The following is a 19,369-nucleotide window of genomic DNA, read 5'->3' as shown; positions in this document are numbered from 1 at the left end:
TACAGAGACTTATATTTACATTCAGCATGTGTGCAGTTTCTGTCAGGCCAAAAACGGACAGAATTTGCATGCCGTGCTGTAAATTTTGACCGGTTGATGAAAAACAAGCTTATGTGGATTCTACACATTTAAACAATTCAGATAAGTTATCTAGAATTATTTATGGAGCAGATAAAATATATATAATCATTTATTAATCAATTATCATTTTGACTTATATCTTTTCTTTATTTAAAGGCTGAAATGTGAGGTGTATCTTTTTATTAAACTTTTTCAAAGCATTATTTGAACATCTACATTAGCTATTTCAACATGCTATTAAACTGTTGTCAGTCAAGTTGCCATTTAAAATCCGAACATCATTGGTAATGTTATTGTTTTAGTGATTATGCAAACAAAAAGTCATTTTATTTGTTGTTTGTTGATTTTTAAATATAAAACTTGGTGAAGTGATTTATGTGTCGGTACTTTTTAACATCTCCAGCACATTTTAACAATACCGTGATAATACTGATAACCGTGATAATTTTGGTCACTATAATCGTGTTAAGAAATATTCATACCGTTACATCCCTAGTTTGAAAGAGTCCAAAACTCCTTTAAAACACTCAAACCAGACTGAGAGACCATCTAAGACTGGTAAACCATCTTATACTGTTTTTTTTTAGCAAGGGATGGAATAATTGGCAGATACTGAAGCACAAACTCTGTCTCTGAGCTTTTGGAGCTCTTCATGAGTGCGAATTGTTGTGGCAACAAAAACCAGAAGTTAACACATAGCAGAGACTAAACTCTCTGCCTGCCAATACAGTGAAACTTGGATGACTGAAAAATAAGAGAGAATGCATCAAACTTCACAGTTGTTGATAGGCTACCTCCTGTTTTTTTTATTTATTTGTCAGGAGAGTGATTTATTCGTCTCCTCTCGATGCTATATATAACGTACAGCTTATTTTACAATATCATTATGCAATTAACGCAGTATAATGAAAGAAGTGTGCTTGTATTTAAGTGACAATTGCATAAGTTACATTCTGATCATTCATCAGTATAAATGTTTAGGCTTAAGTTAAATATTTCCCAGTGTAACATGCGTGCAAAAGTGAATAAATGGGTGTGTTTAGGCAGACAGCTTAATTATTTCATATCTGAGAAGAGAGGTTTAATTTTTTTTTTTTCATTTTCAAACGTATTTGCAGCTGTGCTCGCCTTGTACATACAAATGTGCATTAGTCACTTCATCTATCATAATGCACACCACCCAGATTCGTGTCACACCATATAATATGCCAAACATGAATACTTTCCAAGCTGTAAGAAACGGTGAATCTCTATCACATGTTTTTTATTACAGGATGTCTACCGACTTTGGCCCAAGAGATTCAGTTTTTTGTGTCGCTTTTAAAAGCAACTTCACTGTCATTTTTCACAGAGGTCATTATTCCTCTAGCGACCATGTGTAGGCTGCTAAATGAATAGTCTGTTTACTTGCGCGAACAAGTGCCAGCGAAACCAAAGAAATTGATCTAAACACACTCTGGCCTGTGCCGTCTCCTTCACCAAACTGTGTGTTTTTCTATACTCGACCCTGGCTTGAACCAGAGGAGGAATGACCTCCTCTGGGACCGTCCCACTGCTCTAAAAACAGTCGTTTGAGGGCTGCGGCCCAGAGCATCTTAGAACGGCTTGGCACACGCCAGTAAGCAGCCCCGGCAGGCCTCACAGAAAGCCATGTTTATCGGCCAGTGGCACGGGCCCATGTGTGTTTATAAGGACGTCTCCAGAGAGCTGATATTAACTGTGTGACCTAAACAGTTATTTTAAAATGATTGCGTCTGGCTCGCCGCACACAGTAATGGCCCTCTGTACCAAATGTTGCTGGTTCAGATCTTAACTTTTTTAGGGGTCGTTCTGCACTGTAATCACACATATATTGTTTTTGAGATTAAAAGATGTGGGAAAAATGATGGACAGGCAGGATAAAAGAACCTTGGAATGGGTAATGACAACTGAAAGTTAAAGTGCCCCTATTATACCATTTTGAATATTACCTTTCATGAAGTGTGTAATGTAGCAGTATGTGAATGCAAACTATCTGCAAAGTTGTAAAGCCAACAGTGCACAAGAAATAAAATGATTGTCTCCCAAAAGAAAGAATCATCTCCGAACAGTGTGTGTAGTTTTTTATGATTATAGTTTTTATTAATTATTTGAATTAGGTTTTATTTTTAGCTTTTAGCTTTTAATATTTTAGGTTTTCATTTTTACTTCATTTCATTTTAGTAATTGTATGTGCTTTTGTCATTTTTATTATTATTTTTAAAGTTTCTGTTTAGCTTTAATAAATTTTTTATTTATAGTTTCAGCTTTTATAAATTTTAGTGCTTCAAATCAAACTAAACTAAATAGGGAACATTTCTCGTTTTTGTTAGTTTTTCATCTAATATTTACATTTTAATTTATTTCAGCTTTATTTCAGTTAAACAAAATGTGTTTCATAGTTTTAGTTAACAGTGATAACCCTGATATATATTCAATGTATTTAATATATTGAACATACTAAATACAGGTGCATCTCAATAAATTAGAATGTCGTGGAAAAGTTCATTTATTTCAGTAATTCAACTCAAATTGTGAAACTCGTGTATTAAAAAAACATTTGGATTGTTTGTTTAACAGTTGGCACTTCATTTAGCTTTATACTCAGTTTATTTACTGAACACTATATGATTTCTCATGCCATGTTAACTAACTGTGACTTTCTTTTGTCTGTGAAACCCAAAAGAATATATTTATAAGAATGTTTTTGTCCATGTTATCAAAGTCAGTGAGGTCTTAAATAACGCTGGACTCCATTGTATGAAAACACACAAAAAATTTTTTTTTTAAAGATTCTTCACAGAAGAAAGAAACCAAAACCAAATGGGCTTGAATTGTGGTGTAAATAGGAGTTTCAATTCCCATACTATGGAGCAAGCTGAACTCAGTGTGCCAGTTTGTGATGAGCTTGAGGCAAGCGAGTGCTTTTCTCTCCAGCAGAGACTGTGATTAAAGCCTGCTGAAATTAAAGAGCGTGTTTGTGAAGTGGTCTCCAGGTCCCAATGCAACAGTAAAGCACCTTTCCATTGTCATATGTATCTGGACCATGAAGTGCCTGCAGCCACAGAGAGAAAACAAGAGTTTACTGCATCCCATTTCGGGAACTTGTTGTTTCAGAGTGTCATGTACAAACAATGGAATCGTGGAATTTTCTGCTCAGGGAACATTTCTATAGAGGTTGTAAGAAGTTGATGATGTCAGATGTGAATAGAAATATTTTGAGCCTAGAGGTTAGTGCATATGGAACGACACATTGTGAGTAAGCAATATGAGCTGGAGTTTGACTTTTCATGTTTCATGTCTCCTCTCTCACTATTTCAATCAACAAAGTGGCCAAAAGGTATTTAAAAGATATTAAAAACTACAATTTTATAGAAAATGTGATTTGTGTATGCGTCTACAAAATTGCGAACACAATTCCAAGATTGTCTGTGAGGTTTTCAGTGTGTAACATCTTAAAAGCGTGTTGATATGGTGTTGTGATCTGTTCTCATCACACATTTTGAGTCAAATTATACACCATAGTTTTAAATTTGTAGCTAGTTATTGGTTTGTTCGAATTACTTGTTTGATGACAGCTGTATAAATTCAAAACATCAGATCTTTCGTAGAATGTCTTTTTGATTGAAATACATTTAAATTCATACCTTACTTGGCATGTTTATAGTTACGAATTACTTTTCCTTTAAACTCACAATAGATGTTTTTCAATAAATAAGACCCATGCCACAGAGGAATGAGCCTAATTTTTTGTGGGCATTGTTGATTTTGTTTGTTTTCTCATAAATATATGCTTTGAAAGTTGATTTACAAATTGGAAACAACCATGAACAAATCAAAGACATCTGGCCATGACAGCAACCCAGCATTCATGCATCTTTAGGAGGAGAACACAATCATGATTGCTATAACTCAAAAACACATGCCGTATACTGTATATAAAGTATATAAGCTGATAATGGAATGGCATAATGGAAACAGATGAGTGGATGAATGTTTCAAATAAAGTCCACTTTGGTCCATATGTGTGTGTTTATGGTAATTATATATATATATATATATATATTTTTTTTTTTTATTATTAATAATATATAATCATTTTTAAATTTTTTAAGTAAAAAATAAGGTTAACTATTGCAGTTTTGGAACTGTCTTGCCAAAATCTACACTAAAATTGTTGTTTTTATTAGGAGAAAAACAATTTACAAAGGAAATATATTCGGGTCTGCTAATAAAAATGTAACATTTTCATATTGCTCAGTGTTTCAGGAAAAGAGGGAAAAGAAAACTGTGAAAAAGTACCTCCCTTTCCGTTAGATGCAAATCCAGTATCTCCAGGCTCACAGTAGCCACTCACAGATCACTTTGAAACGACAATAGAAAGTGGACAACCTGATCTGGCTCCCTCTGCTGTGCTGTGCAACATTAATATCAGGCCAGATTGAGTTCAGGAGAATGGCTATTAGCTTTTGCCTTGAGGATATTTATGAGTGATGTGGCCAGTGACTTCTACTGACCAGCATCTAAAATGACATTGAACTGAAAGCAATATGTCTAGTACTCAAATGATGTGTACATAATGTCAAGTCCACTTACATTCCATGTATTTTCATGTAAGCCACAGACAATTTTACCACTATCATACTTTAAAGCACTGACCGTACTACATTTGACCCGTATAAAAGCTGTGCTCTCAGATTTTTTTCAAGGAAGGCATGCGCAATCCATCGGAAAAACCCTGCTGTTCTCTGCAACTGGCCTCTCAACAACCCATCCAACACGGGTGCCAGGCGGCAGGGCTGCGGGAGGAATTTGCTACCGTGTGCGTGTTGTGTTTGTGCAAGCAGTCCTGTGAGGGAGTTATTGACCAGCAGAGCGGTGCCATAAGCCACATCAGTACTGTTAGATCCCATAGCGAGCATGGTTCGCATTATTCCATCTTTGCTGACATCCCTTCAGCATCCTACTAAACTCTCAGTGCAATTCATCTGGGTTCATTCAAGTTTCTGAAGAGGGGAGTTGGTTTACAGCTTCAAAGGCAACATTGGTCAACAATATGCCTGAAATAAATAAGCTATTTGGCCCATTTTTCCAAATGAGTGTGGTCAAAAAATTAAATTAATTAAAAATAATAAGAATTAATTAATCAATAAATTAAATCCACACTTTTTCATTTAATTTTTTTTTTAATTATGTATTATATTTTATTTTGTGTATTTATTATAACATCAATATCCACATCCGCTTAGCAGGTAATTGTTCAGAATAATCACCATCTCATATGATTTTGCTATTTCCTTTTCTGTCTTTTTAACAAAAACATGGGCTTTCATGCTTGTGTGAAAACGTAAAAGAGCCGTGTCTCTTATGTGGCATTTCAAAAATAACCAGTGGGGTCTGAATGGACAGTGATTGGGACTCTAGCATAGAGCTTCTTCTGAGACGTAAGGCATGATGGGGTCAGTGCAAAGGGTCACCCGGCGTACATTTCCAGAGGTGCTTTTGGCATGTTTATTGTTCCTGTTAAAATGAGCACTGGAAATGCTTGGTCTTTTAATTCTCAAGGGGAAGATTTGTCAGAGGTGGCACGAGTCTTAGTTTTGATAGGGTTGGCTTCCTGCTCACTCTGAGCTTCAGTAGACCTTAGAGAATATAGGTAGGTTTCATAAAAATTCATAATTTTGAGCAAAAAGGTGAGAAAATCAAATTTTTATCAAAAACTACATCTGGGTAATATTCAGTACGATTATCAAAGCATAAATCCAGTAAATCGCTTCCATCAACAACTCCAAAGCTTGCACAGACATATACCACTTCCTGGATCAACATTTTACTCTGTAACATTATGCAGTTTTCATTTATATGCTGTCTATTGCTGATGATCGCATTATTTTTCATATGCATCTGTTTACATAAGAGATCGCTCGTTTCTCCGTCCTGTTCACGTGTGCTTTTGTTCGGGAGGTTTTGTACTCGTTCAGAAGATGCGTAATAGCGCCCCGAGTCGCATTATTCCATCTTTGCTGACATCCCTTCAGCATCCTACTAAACTCTCAGTGCAATTCATCTGGGTTCATTCAAGTTTCTGAAGAGGGGAGTTGGTTTACAGCTTCAAAGGCAACATTGGTCAACAATATGCCTGAAATAAATAAGCTATTTGGCCCATTTTTCCAAATGAGTGTGGTCAAAAAATTAAATTAATTAAAAATAATAAGAATTAATTAATCAATAAATTAAATCCACACTTTTTCATTTAATTTTTTTTTTAATTATGTATTATATTTTATTTTGTGTATTTATTATAACATCAATATCCACATCCGCTTAGCAGGTAATTGTTCAGAATAATCACCATCTCATATGATTTTGCTATTTCCTTTTCTGTCTTTTTAACAAAAACATGGGCTTTCATGCTTGTGTGAAAACGTAAAAGAGCCGTGTCTCTTATGTGGCATTTCAAAAATAACCAGTGGGGTCTGAATGGACAGTGATTGGGACTCTAGCATAGAGCTTCTTCTGAGACGTAAGGCATGATGGGGTCAGTGCAAAGGGTCACCCGGCGTACATTTCCAGAGGTGCTTTTGGCATGTTTATTGTTCCTGTTAAAATGAGCACTGGAAATGCTTGGTCTTTTAATTCTCAAGGGGAAGATTTGTCAGAGGTGGCACGAGTCTTAGTTTTGATAGGGTTGGCTTCCTGCTCACTCTGAGCTTCAGTAGACCTTAGAGAATATAGGTAGGTTTCATAAAAATTCATAATTTTGAGCAAAAAGGTGAGAAAATCAAATTTTTATCAAAAACTACATCTGGGTAATATTCAGTACGATTATCAAAGCATAAATCCAGTAAATCGCTTCCATCAACAACTCCAAAGCTTGCACAGACATATACCACTTCCTGGATCAACATTTTACTCTGTAACATTATGCAGTTTTCATTTATATGCTGTCTATTGCTGATGATCGCATTATTTTTCATATGCATCTGTTTACATAAGAGATCGCTCGTTTCTCCGTCCTGTTCACGTGTGCTTTTGTTCGGGAGGTTTTGTACTCGTTCAGAAGATGCGTAATAGCGCAAAAACTCATCTTTGGCAGGGAAAAGACTTTGTTGTAAAAGACGAGATAACTCGTCAATGGCGGGGAAAGAGTTAAGATATTTTTGAGCCTAATGGACATGCTCGTTGTGAATTTGTTACGAAATCGTTGTATGGAAAGAGCTAAAATAATATTTTTGTTTAATGGAAAAACAAAAAACTGCCTCCGGGTTTGGAACATCATGAGAGAGAATAATTAGTGCCAGAATTTTCATTTTTGAGTCTAATTTGAACTCTTGACTAAACTGCGCAGACATTGTCAGCACATCAGTGTTTATTCAAATGCATTTTCAAACATTTATTTGAATGTCACTTTCTCTGAAAGCACATCAAGTTAGTATTACCCCGAGTCCATTTTGAGCCCATAACTCCTCTTGCAGCCATTAACCCCTCTGTCTCTGCTTCTCCTCTCTGATATCCCCAATCTATCACTTTTCTCCGTACATGGTTTGATGCCTTAATCGCCTCCAGCTGCGGAGGCCAGATGAAAGACAAACACTCACAGTTATGGAGACATGAGAGAAAATGGGGAAACCATACTCTATAGTCCCTCCTCACCAGTCCTCCTGGTGTCATTAGTCCTTTTTATGCTGAATTGGCCCTTCTGTGATCTTCTGCCAAAAATCTGCACCTTACCCCAGCCGAAAGTACCTGCTGCTACCCCTCCCCGTCACCGTCAAGGCCATAGATGAAAAGCTCGAAGCTGTGTTATTTTAGAAACCAACACCTTTCAAAATTCTTCCAACCCCAATATTTACTTCCAAAACTCTGGCCTTTACACCATACCTGACATAAATTGCGGTCGACTACCAGAATACGAGTCTGCATCTGATAAAAACGCGAAACATGACCAGTCCGTGTCAGCTGCTTCTTTCAACCCGAGACTTTTTTGACTCTTTCTGGACATTTCCTGATGATAGTGTCCTGGCAGGCGGCTTGTAACGGAATGGAGCCCAGCTTCCTTGCGTGAAGAAATAATTAGAGTGCTCAGTGATCTTGACATGCATATGATGTTTTACAGGCATCCCATTATACTGCAGATCCCTTTTAATGGACATCTGGAGAGTGGAGGAGTGCCCGATGATGTCATGCTGATCCATTACTCAAAGGAAGGAAATATGTACAAGTGATGTTTGCTAATACGAAAGCGCCATATTGCGCCCATTGAAAGCTTGTTCTGAGGTGTAACGTTGCAGTAGATGCAGGTCACGGTGACCTTTGGGGTTACCGCCAGCCACTTGAAAGTGCGTCATAAAAAAATTCACCACGGAGAGAATGCATCTGGTATGTTTCATAACACGTGTCTGTGTTATGTTATTTGCTGTTTTTGTCCAAATAGACGTCCGTTGGTGATTTTTGAGCAATGCTTGGCAATGAGTGAATGCAGTGAATCTGTTATGTTTTATCAAGCTGTAATCTGTTTTGACAGCGGGGTAGCTTATTGGAAGATGTGATTGTCAGAAAAACAGTGATAAACAGCAGTATTTAAAGGGATAGTTCAGCTGAAAAGGAAAACTCTGTCATCGTTTATTCACCGTCATCTCATTTCAAACCCATATGACTTTTTAGAACACAAAATGAGATGAATTTAATAAATATCTGTGCATTAAGTACAGTGGCAGTGTACATCATAACTCACTTCAATGGTTAAAGCAATACATGTTCCAACTGGTTTTGGCTGAAATACAACCCAAAATGTAATCATTTATACTTTAATCACGATGACCACTATTAGCTATTCTATTGTGTGCCATCCAGCACTTTTCAGTTCAGAGGTGGCAGGATAGATAGATAGATAGATAGATAGATAGATAGACAGATAGACAGACAAAAATATATACATTTGATTGAGGTTCTTGAGGTTTTTATTCAGTATTTGCTAAACTATATTGAAAACATTTATCAAAAAAACTCTTAGGCCCTGTTTACACTAGAGCGTTTTCGTTTTTTAAAATGGCGTTTTAAATTAATACCGAACTTGGTCTACACTGGCGTTTTCACTGCATTTCAGAAACGATCTCCGTCCACACTACACAACCGAAAACGCATGTCACATGACCATTCATGCAGGTACAACCATAGATATATAGGCAGATGCCCTATTATTTGGATGGCGGCCACGCCATCATTTTCAAAAGTCTTCGTTTTGGTCCGTTTACACTGAAACGCAACCCTGGAGTTTTCAACCGAAAATGGGGTCTGCAGTGTTTTCAAAAGTCTCAATTTTCGAGGTTCGAAAACGCCAAAACGAATGGCGTAACCGTAGCAAAAGTCATACATTTTAAAACGAAAATGCACAAGTTTAAACATAGCCTTAGATATACCTAAAAACATTGTTTTCTTCAAAAAGAAAGAAACTACTTGTTTTTGTAGTCTCGGTCTTAAAGAAGCAAGACGTGTTACATGTCAGATGCTTCAGCTCTGTGGCTGTAATGAGCCGAAGGGATGTACGGTTTTCACTCGGCCGCCGGTCAAGTGGGCCAGAAAGTAGTAGGAGGTATACCGTTTCCCCCTCTTCCTCAGCTCTCTGAAGTCATGCCAAGAAGAAAAAGAAAGAGAGAGATCGCTCAATAAACAGCTGTAATAACTCATAGCATGTCCTTCAATATATATCAGTCCATGTCTTTCTGTCCCTTTTCAGCGCTGTCTGTGAGTCACACACATCTCTTTACACTTCCATCCCTCTCTATTTTTGCTCAATCCCTGCTTTCATATTTGTATCTGTCCATCAGTCATTGTTCTTGCATGTCCTCCCGTGGGTTTGGGAATCGTTCATGAGTGTGCTGTTTTTGTCTATCTGAAGTCATATGATGTGAATGATAGCTTAATAAAATGCTGTATTGAAATTATTGGGAGCATAGTATGTTTATGGTGTGCTTGGCTTTGTCTGTAAGTAGCCTTCTGAGAAAAGAATGTGCTGTTTTCTGTTTGATCTCTTATCTTCCCCGCTATGGAATGAAATGAGATATAGCACCAGATTGAAAATATGAAAGCCATATTGTGGCTTAAACGGAGAGACTTTGATATTAACTCTAGATTTCAGACAGTAACCTGTATTTAAACACCACTTTTAAATTAGAGGCCTTGGTTGGTCAGTTTACCGCCAAATTTAAATCATCATTTAATAATTTCAATCTATATATTATGTTTAGAGAATTTTATATACATTTCTTTCTTCCATGAAAAAAATAATTATTTTAATGTTTCGTGTTTGCCATTGATAAATTTGAAGTGCAGTATAGTGTTTAACTATACATTTATTTTATCACAGTAAAGATTGTAAAATGCTGTGCATGAATATTAGCCAGTGACTCAAATTTACTGGTGAATCATTTTCTTTAATTCATTGAAAATATTCATCCAAACAATCTAATTCGCTAAAATGAATCAGACTTCCCAATGAATAAGTGTGTGAAAGTGAAAGCGACGTGACATATAGCCAAGTATGGTGACCCATACTCGGAATTAGTGCTCTGCATTTATCCCATCCAAAGTGCACACACACAGCAGTGAACACACACCCGGAGCAGTGGGCAGCCATTTTTGCTGCGGCGCCCGGGGAGCAGTTGGGGGTTTGGTGCCTTGCTCAAGGGCACTTCAGTCGTGGTATTGAAGGTGGGAGAGAGCGCTGTACATTCACTCCCCCCACCTACAATCCCTGCCGGTATGAGACTCGAACCCGCAACCTTTGGGTTACGAGTTCGATTCTCTAACCATTAGGCCACGACTTCCCCAAATGCATATTAATAAATGAGAAACGATATTTAAAAAATTTGATTTTTTAAAATTTAAAAAAGTTTGGTAATGTATAAAGTTGTTTGAGGTGCTTACTTTTTGTCAATTTGTTAATCTGCTATATAGGCGAGGATTTTATTTGTTTAAAAGTTTAGCCAAGTTTAATCACTTATATTGTCAGGACTTTTGTCTGTTAGCATTGTTACTTTTTCTGTTTTCATCAAACTCTGCATTGGACACATTATAGTTGTTAACTGCTTTTACGATACTTTTTTCAAATGCTTTTTGGTCTTTTTTTTGTGGTTTGACAGTCTCAGACCCCCACCACTTTCATTGTACTGCAAATAGCTGCTTTGAAATTGAGCTATTTTTATTTTTGAGTGAACTATTTCTTTAACTTTTATTTGTTAGTTCCTGTATTGTGTTTTAGCCTTTTATAGTTTCCCAACTTAACCACATTTCCCATATGTGGAACTTGCTGCAAGTCTGTGCAACATTTAAATAAAAACAACTATTTCTTTTGGTCAGAGCTCTTGACATTAGCTGCAAAGAAGGCAAGATGTTTGAAACTGAGCTCTTTTACGTGAGATCACGCTGTTTCAGTTGGGTCACTCTGTGGGTTGCTTGTTATTTAAGCAAAGTCACCACTGTACTCTCCCCATGTCATGTTTGTATAAGAAACGATGCTCCAGATGACCCCAGTGCCAAGTTACACCAACTCGCTGTCTTGTACCACTGTTATTTGGGGGTTTTGTCTGTGTTTGGCTGATGTAATCTTTGGTTTTATGTTTATTGATGTCTTCACTGAGAAGATCAGTAGTACAGAACGGGCTTTGCAAAAGCGTATTTGTCTAACACACTCTGATTGGCTTGTTAGCAAGGTCACAAACTATTCTGTCGACTACAGTTGTTTGGTTTGGCTGTGAAAGCTTCCTGATCAGGTGGTTTGTTCTTGAATGCTGTAAGATGGTTTGTTTGAATGGGAACGTGCCACAGAATTAAATGAAGCAGTTCTGAATGCTAAATGAGCTATATGTAGCAAATCTACTTATTTTGTACCGTTGTTGGATGATAGATCTTGAATTTCATTTGCATGGAAATTGTCCCACAGAACAGTTTCACAGTCCTCTATCAATCACAAAACCAAGGAATATTGTGATCAAATGACCAACTTACAGGTGACCTTGAGTCAGTGGTTTGTCGAAAGACATTTTACAGACATCTAAGTAAAAGTCGTGCATTTTCATTCCAAGGTGGTCAATTAGCAAATCAAAAACCTTTGTTGTCATATACAGCAGTTCTTCTTGGGAAAGCATCAGTCAGGTCTCTCAGTTATACATTAGTCACTAAATGAGCTGTGTAGCCTTGAGAAAACCCAATGCAGTGAAACCAGATCATTGCATTAGCAAAAACTAACAAGAACTGGACAACCTTATTCTTTCTCTCTATTCATCTTATATTCGCTTACTTGAATGTTTCTTTTCTCCCCAAAAAAAGGAGTCAAGAGGAATGGTGGGTGAACCACAAAACTCTACAAGTTAGCATTGGATTCCTTTGGCTTGTTTCTCAGTAACAGTTCAACCAGCCAAAGTCTCGCTTGGCTCGCTCAGGGTGGTTCGCATCTTTCGCTCGCACAAGGAGAGAGAGACGAGGGAACCGTTAGAGCTCCAAAATGTGTCCAGTGTCCTCACTCTTGCCTCACTTTCACACCCTGAAAAGAAATTATGTATGACATTTAAACCACACTTAACTTAAAGACCAAACCTCTGTTTCTTTGAGTATCCAAAGGCAGTAATATTGGCTCAACCAATGGTTTGAGTTTGGGTGCGGGACTATCGGGTTGTCCAACCAATGTAAGACGAAGAGAATGTGTTCAAATGTTTGGAATTCATGTCAGTGGTGGCAGAAATTACACATGTTAGCTTTTTTAAACAACTGTAATGTAGTGTTAATAACTTTTGAGATGAGTTAAGAAATTTATTGGGGTGAAATTCAGTTTTTGAGGTCATCTAGCTCTTGTGTGCTGTTGGTGTGTCTGAGTCTATGTGTCTTCATGAGTTAAGGTGAGGAAAAGCACAGAGGATTTAGCAGAGATTTCGAGAAAGCAGCACAAGCACACTTTGACCCACTTATGATTCAGTCAAGATTGAGATTCCACTAAACTTCTTATGAACTGTTATTGTACTGGCAAAGGCAACCCAGTCCTTGAACAGTACATCCCCAAATCCCCTCTGCTCCTGTGTGTGTGTGTGTAAACACGTATATGCGTATTTTTGTGTTTGCATGCATTTTAGGTGCCCCCTCAGGACCCAAAAAGACAATCATTCAAACGGTCATCATGATTACTGGCATCTCACCACATATTCAAACACGCTCTAAAAATTATGAGCTTGGGTTTCTCCCCATTTTTGAGAAGCCACTTTATTTAAATCCTTTTTGTTGGCGAGATGGAAAAAGAAACTCTATCCCACTTCTGGTTTCAGTCTTCTACCTTTGAAGCTTTTACGTGCTTAATACCGATTGTTTCCCATCGACTTATTTCATGTACCATACATATAGTCAACCTGACCGATGTTTTAAAGATGGCTTGTTGAGTACAGTAATAAATACATGATTTCTTATTGTGACCAACATGCTTCCTTTTCTGTTCGAGCAGCTCTGTGACCAAGAGGAAATATTTATCTTACAGTGCTGCTTTGGAGCACTTTAGTTGGACTACATTGAGACCCACAAGTCCCCCAGACATTTCCCAGCTTTCTCTGCCCAAGCCAGGCTTTTATGGAAAATGGCTTTGTCCATGAAGCAGATCCTTGGTCAAACCGCCCCTTCCACGGTTTGTTACCTCAAACACTCGCTGTTCAGGCCTCAGGCATCCAAATTCTGTCAAGCTAGCATGAGGGGAATAAAGATAGGTAGTGTGGTGTTTATGAATATTGTGCCCCCCCTGCTTGGTTGTAAAATATCAGGGTTTGCTTCAGGGGCTTGGATGGTTAAAATGTGGAACATCTCTCCGCTGTGGGCTGAGACTTCTCGTCTTCATGATGATTATTTTTCCAACACTTGCTCCACGGCCTCTGCCAGAACTCAATCTCAGACTCGGATACCCTCATCTCAATGTCATTAGGATCTGTTTGCACAGTTTCAGCCATCATCCACTCCAGACGGCCCATTGCTGAAGTGTAATGTTGTTTGAGAGTTGGTAAATGTCAGCCGAAGCTGGATTTTTCCTTTTATTTGATGAATAAGAAGCTGAATAGAAAGTAATTTTACTTTCCGTATTTGCGTGGAATGGCATTTGATTTTCTCCCAGATAGTCATCACCTCTATACAAGTCTCTTTCTCTCTCTCTAGTTCCATTTGTTTATCTGTCTGATGTTCTCTCTTGAGCTGTGCGCTGTGGCTGTGAAAGTCTTTATGCCTGCTAGCTGCCAGTAGCTTCCCTCGTTTTGGCTTGATTGATCAAACCCAAGTGTAGCAGAGGAGCTCTCCATGTGCTCTCTTAGTTTACCGCAGTATATGTACCTGCCGCAGAGCACCAGCGCAACGTTTGATTGCCAAAGGCTGTGAACCAAGTTAGATAAATGTGTTCAGTGGTATTGCTCAGTGGAATCGCAGGTTTATTTGTGACAGGAAAGTGCTGAGTGTTGTTGAAATATAAAATGAAGAATATAAAAATGTAAATTCAAGCTAGAGCTGGAGGGTATGTTGAATATTCACAATATACTTTTACTATTTTTACATTTTTTAATATATACTTTTTAAAAAGTTTTTTCATTCAACATTGTATTACAATGCACATATTATTTAGACATGTTTCCTGAAGATCAAATATCTTTGTTTCACAATCTCTCCTTTCCTTGTGAAAGTAATGCATTTTGACCAATGTTTTAATATCTAGTTTATTAATATCTAGTTTAGTAATATCTAATTTATATACTTAAATATTTAATATATAGTCTCATTTCAGTTTCAACCATTAAGTTTCATTTCTTCTAATCAGTTCAAGCTGTTTTAATTAACTGGTTTTAAATTAACCTTAGATTCAATTATTTGTTTACATTTGTTTTGTACCTAAATGTTTTACATGAAAATATATGTTGGTAAATACTGTATTGATTTATTTTCAAAGTATTTTCATATTGGTAGATTTAAATATATAAATTTATTTATTATTATTAATATATATTGACAAAAAAAACAATATTGTAAACATGCCTTGATCACTTTTTAGTATATATATATATATATATATATATATATATATATAGATATATATATTATTATTTTTTCTTTTTAGTATATATATATATATATATATATATATATATATATAGATAGATAGATTATTATTATTTTTTTTTTATTTATTTGGCAACAGTTTGTTTAAAAATTATTGTTTATATGAAACCATTGAAAAAGTATCATGATTCTGAATGATTTTAGGGCAAACGCATATTGCATGTAAATATTGATATAGGGTGATAAAAAAAGGATGAAAATATTGAGATTTCTTTGTTTTGTTTTTTTCACTGAGCCTACCCACAAAAAGTAATCTACTACTGGTTGGATATCAATTCATACATAATTATTCCTGTTCAGTATAAAGACAATCACTGTTTAACATAAATACATTTCAGGACCTTTGATTAAATACCATTGAAACTTGGTCCCAAACACTGAAAGTGCCTGGCTTCTCTCCTTAAGCTTTTCGGGACATTTGGCTAAACATAAATCTAATGTGTTCTCTACTCTTCCAGGTTACAGCTACTGATGCGGATGGCGGCTCTTTTGGCTCCATCTCCTACTCTCTGGGCTCTGGTCCAGGCAGTGTGACCCCGTCTCAGTTCACCGTTGGCAAGCACAATGGACAGATCTGTACTACCACCAGCCTGGATCGTGACCAGGGACCAACCAACTACGACTTCACCGTCACAGCTGTGGATGGGGTGAGTGTCCAGTGATTCCCAGCAACCACATCCCTCACCAATTCAAATGTGACATCAACTGTGACTGGATTATTTTCAGAAGTGCATCAAATATTGTCTGTTTAGGAAGCCAGTGAGGAAAAAATTGCCTACATAGTAATTCTTCAGTAGCGGTTTAACATCCTGTGCCTAAGTAATACTTTGATGCGCCAGGCGTCAAAGAAAGGAAATTTCAGGAGACACATTAAAGCAATCAAGGGCAGCTGGGCCCTAAAGAGCATCAGCTTGTAATATTTAATAAGTTGAGGCTTTTCCTGACATGCCATTTGCTCCATATGGGATGCCAGGTGGGCAAGATGTTTAGCAGCAAGAACCGTATCCCACATATACACTGTGCCCTTGACAGATTGCAGTTCTCTACAGGGAATATAACCAATATATTTCCTCCCTAGATGTAGCCTTTGAAATGTTTCAGTGTTTCCTGCAAATTTTAATCCAAATATTTTGTCTATAGTTACTCTAGTCAATTGTGAATGTTTCCTGTGTCTTTTAAGGCTATGGAGCCTTCATCAGTTGGTTGTATTATTATCTAGTTAGATTTTGTTGTATGTTCATATCAGTTCAATCTTTAATGACCATTAAAAAACATTTAATCTTGGCTGTGTTTTTCTAGGGTGGACTGAGTTCAGTGGCCTATGTGCGTGTGGACCTGATAGACATAAATGACAATCGACCAGCGTTCTACCCTCTGAACTATGCAGTGAGCCTGAGTACGCAGAGCACCCCAGGAACCTCCATCCTGAAGGTGACTGCTCACGATCCAGATACTGGAGATAACGGCAGAGTGACATATCGTACTGTACCTGGAGGGAGCTCACCTTTCTTCACCCTCAACAAAGATACCGGTGAGACTATTAAAAGTACACATTCATTTTAGTTGTTAATAGCTTGGATGAATTTTTAATTGGTGTGTATGTGTGAATACACTCTACCATTCAAACTTTTAAAGGTTGGTATTTTAAAATGTTTTAAAATAAGTCTTGTACTTAACAAGGCTGCATTTACTAGATCAAAAACACATTAATAACAACAGTATTATTACAATTTAAAATAACTGTTTTATATTTTAATGGCAAATGATGGCAAAGCTGAATTTTCAGCAACTATTATGCCAGAAAATAATAAAAGTATTATTTTCTTTACTTTTTTTAATTGTACTGATCCCAAACTTGAATGGTAGTGTGTGGGTGTGTGTATAGGATGAAGAGATATTGTGCTTTGTGTCTGGATGTATTCTGATACCGCTAAATCTAATGAAAATATTTCTTCTGGGTGTGCATTGTCTCAGGAGTGATTTCACTGTCGCGCGCTCTACATGGAAAGGCAAACTCAGTCATTACGATGGTGGTCTCTGCCCAAGATGGTGGGGGCCTTACTGCTCCAGTCAATGCCAGGGTCAACATCAGCATAGTGGCAGGACTGGTCGCCCCCCCTGTGTTTGAGCAAGCTCAGTACTTCTTCATGGTCTCTGAGGATGCCCTGCGTGGAACACAAGTTGGTGTTGTGCGGGCCAGCACTAAGAACGGTGGGTGAGCTAATCTCAGAGGTTTTTTATTCCTCCCTTTGGACACAAATCCCTATTCAACACGTTAAAACACATAAACCAGACTTCAGTGTGTACCCACATTTATCAGTCACATTGGACTGCGTTCAAGTGTGCTGAAAGACGTCTTCTGGCTTTTTTCTCCATGGTGCACCACTTGTACAAATATGCATGGAACCACTGTACACACCTCATTTACAATCGACATTAATCATTGATTCTGTTTCACCACTTAGTTTTTTAACAATTTGCTTTGGATATTTGAAGCACTAAATTCTGGTCTCATGTGTTCAAAAATAACTCTTCGTCTTTGTTTTCGTCCTACACTGTGAAGTAATGGGTCTCTGGCCATTTGCCTCTTTCTACTCAGGTGTCTCGAAGGATATCTCCTACACTATTAGTTCTGGTGACCCCACAGGCTACTTCACTATTGATTCGGAGACTGGGGCTTTGAGAACGAGCTTGCCTCTGGATCACGAGGCCCAACCCAGCTTGAATCTGGAAGTCCAGGCGCACTGTGGTAACCCCCCGGCCTTTGGCCAGACTAGGATACGAATTACAGTGTCTGACGTCAACGACAATGCGCCCGTCTTCTTGCCCTCATCTTCAGAGTCACTGATTCTACCTGAAGACACCCGGATGGGTACAGTGGTGTATAAGGTCCAAGCAGAAGATCATGATTCTGGACCCAATGGTCTTCTGAGTTTTGACCTGTTCACCGGCGGTGCCCAGAGAACCTTCAGCATTGATCGCAACAGTGGACAAATCCGCCTGATTGGCAGTTTGTCGTACGAGACCATGCCTCGCTATGACCTGCAGGTGATTGCTAAAGATAGCGGAGCACCTCAGCTAAGTTCTACCTTCACCCTGGTCATCCACGTGCAAGCAGAGAATGGCCAAGGCCCCGTGTTCGATAGTCTCACGTACCGAGTAGAACTGAAGGAAAGCACACCTCTCAACACTCGCTTCCTGCAGGTACGAGCTGTAAACCGAGATGGTGGCATCACCCCTGGGCCGTCTTCTACGTCTTCTGCCCCAATAGCCTACCACCTGCACCCAGACAGTGATGCTGCAGGGTTTGGCATTGTGTCTGACAGCGGCTGGCTGTTCGTGAAAAGTGCGCTGGACAGAGAAGCCAAGGAGATGTACCTGCTCACTGTACTGGCCACATCAGGCAACGGACAGCTGAAGAAGACGGGTAGCGCTACAGTGCGCGTGTCAGTGATGGATGAAAATGACAACACCCCTCGGTTTATCCAAGAGAGAGCGTTCCTGGCAGTGCGCGAGAACTTGCCGGCAGGCACTGGCTTCGGCCGGGTGTCTGCCAGCGATCGGGATGCTGGTCTCAACGGTCGGCTGAGCTACCGCCTGCTCCATCTGAATCGCCACTTCCAAATCAACTCCCACACAGGTGAGCTTCAAATATGGCTGCAGTCTAACAGACCAGAATGACTTGGAATGACAAGATCAGCTTGGAACCTAGACAAGTCTAGTGGTATTATCTTTGTGTGTATAGAGTAGGGATGTGCAAAACTATGTATTTTGAAAATGTTGACTAGTTGGTGAGTTGTTTATGAATTAGTCAGCCTAGTTGGTCTTAAGGAAGCACTATATATGTTGACTGGTTTCGTGTCATGTTTATTATATGTCTTATTGCTAAGATATTTAGCACATAAATAGGCTAAGTAACACCAAGCTTTTATAGTTCTTACAAAAAAGGCAAGTCATTTGAAGTTTGAAGTTAATTGTATTCATTTTGATGGATATTAAAATCGTCAACAAATAAATAGGCTAAATAACTATAACCAAGCTTTCACACTCCTCACAAAAATGTGGAACATTGCTCAAACCAAGTGATTTCAACTGCAATTGTAATTTTGTAGGTGGTGAACTTGTGAATTTTGTGTAGCAG

General features: G+C 38.1%; 1 protein-coding gene across 1 annotated transcript in view; it reads left to right on the top strand.

Annotated features, from left to right (window-relative positions):
• The window catches only part of dchs1a (dachsous cadherin-related 1a), a 120,582-nt gene that overhangs the window by 81,223 nt on the left and 19,990 nt on the right, over positions 1–19,369 (top strand). Inside the window, exons 3-6 of the mRNA XM_016274977.1 lie at positions 15,687–15,875; positions 16,528–16,759; positions 17,203–17,439; positions 17,828–18,868. Coding sequence (XP_016130463.1) covers positions 15,687–15,875; positions 16,528–16,759; positions 17,203–17,439; positions 17,828–18,868 — 1,699 coding nt within the window. The remainder of the gene's footprint in view (positions 1–15,686; positions 15,876–16,527; positions 16,760–17,202; positions 17,440–17,827; positions 18,869–19,369) is intronic.

Source organism: Sinocyclocheilus grahami, unplaced genomic scaffold (assembly GCF_001515645.1).
Source record: "Sinocyclocheilus grahami isolate Dianchi unplaced genomic scaffold, SAMN03320097.WGS_v1.1 scaffold6.1, whole genome shotgun sequence".
Taxonomy (NCBI): Eukaryota; Metazoa; Chordata; class Actinopteri; order Cypriniformes; family Cyprinidae; genus Sinocyclocheilus; species Sinocyclocheilus grahami.
The sequence above is the reverse complement of the archived record's forward strand: the minus strand, read 5'-3'. Positions and strand labels throughout refer to the sequence as shown.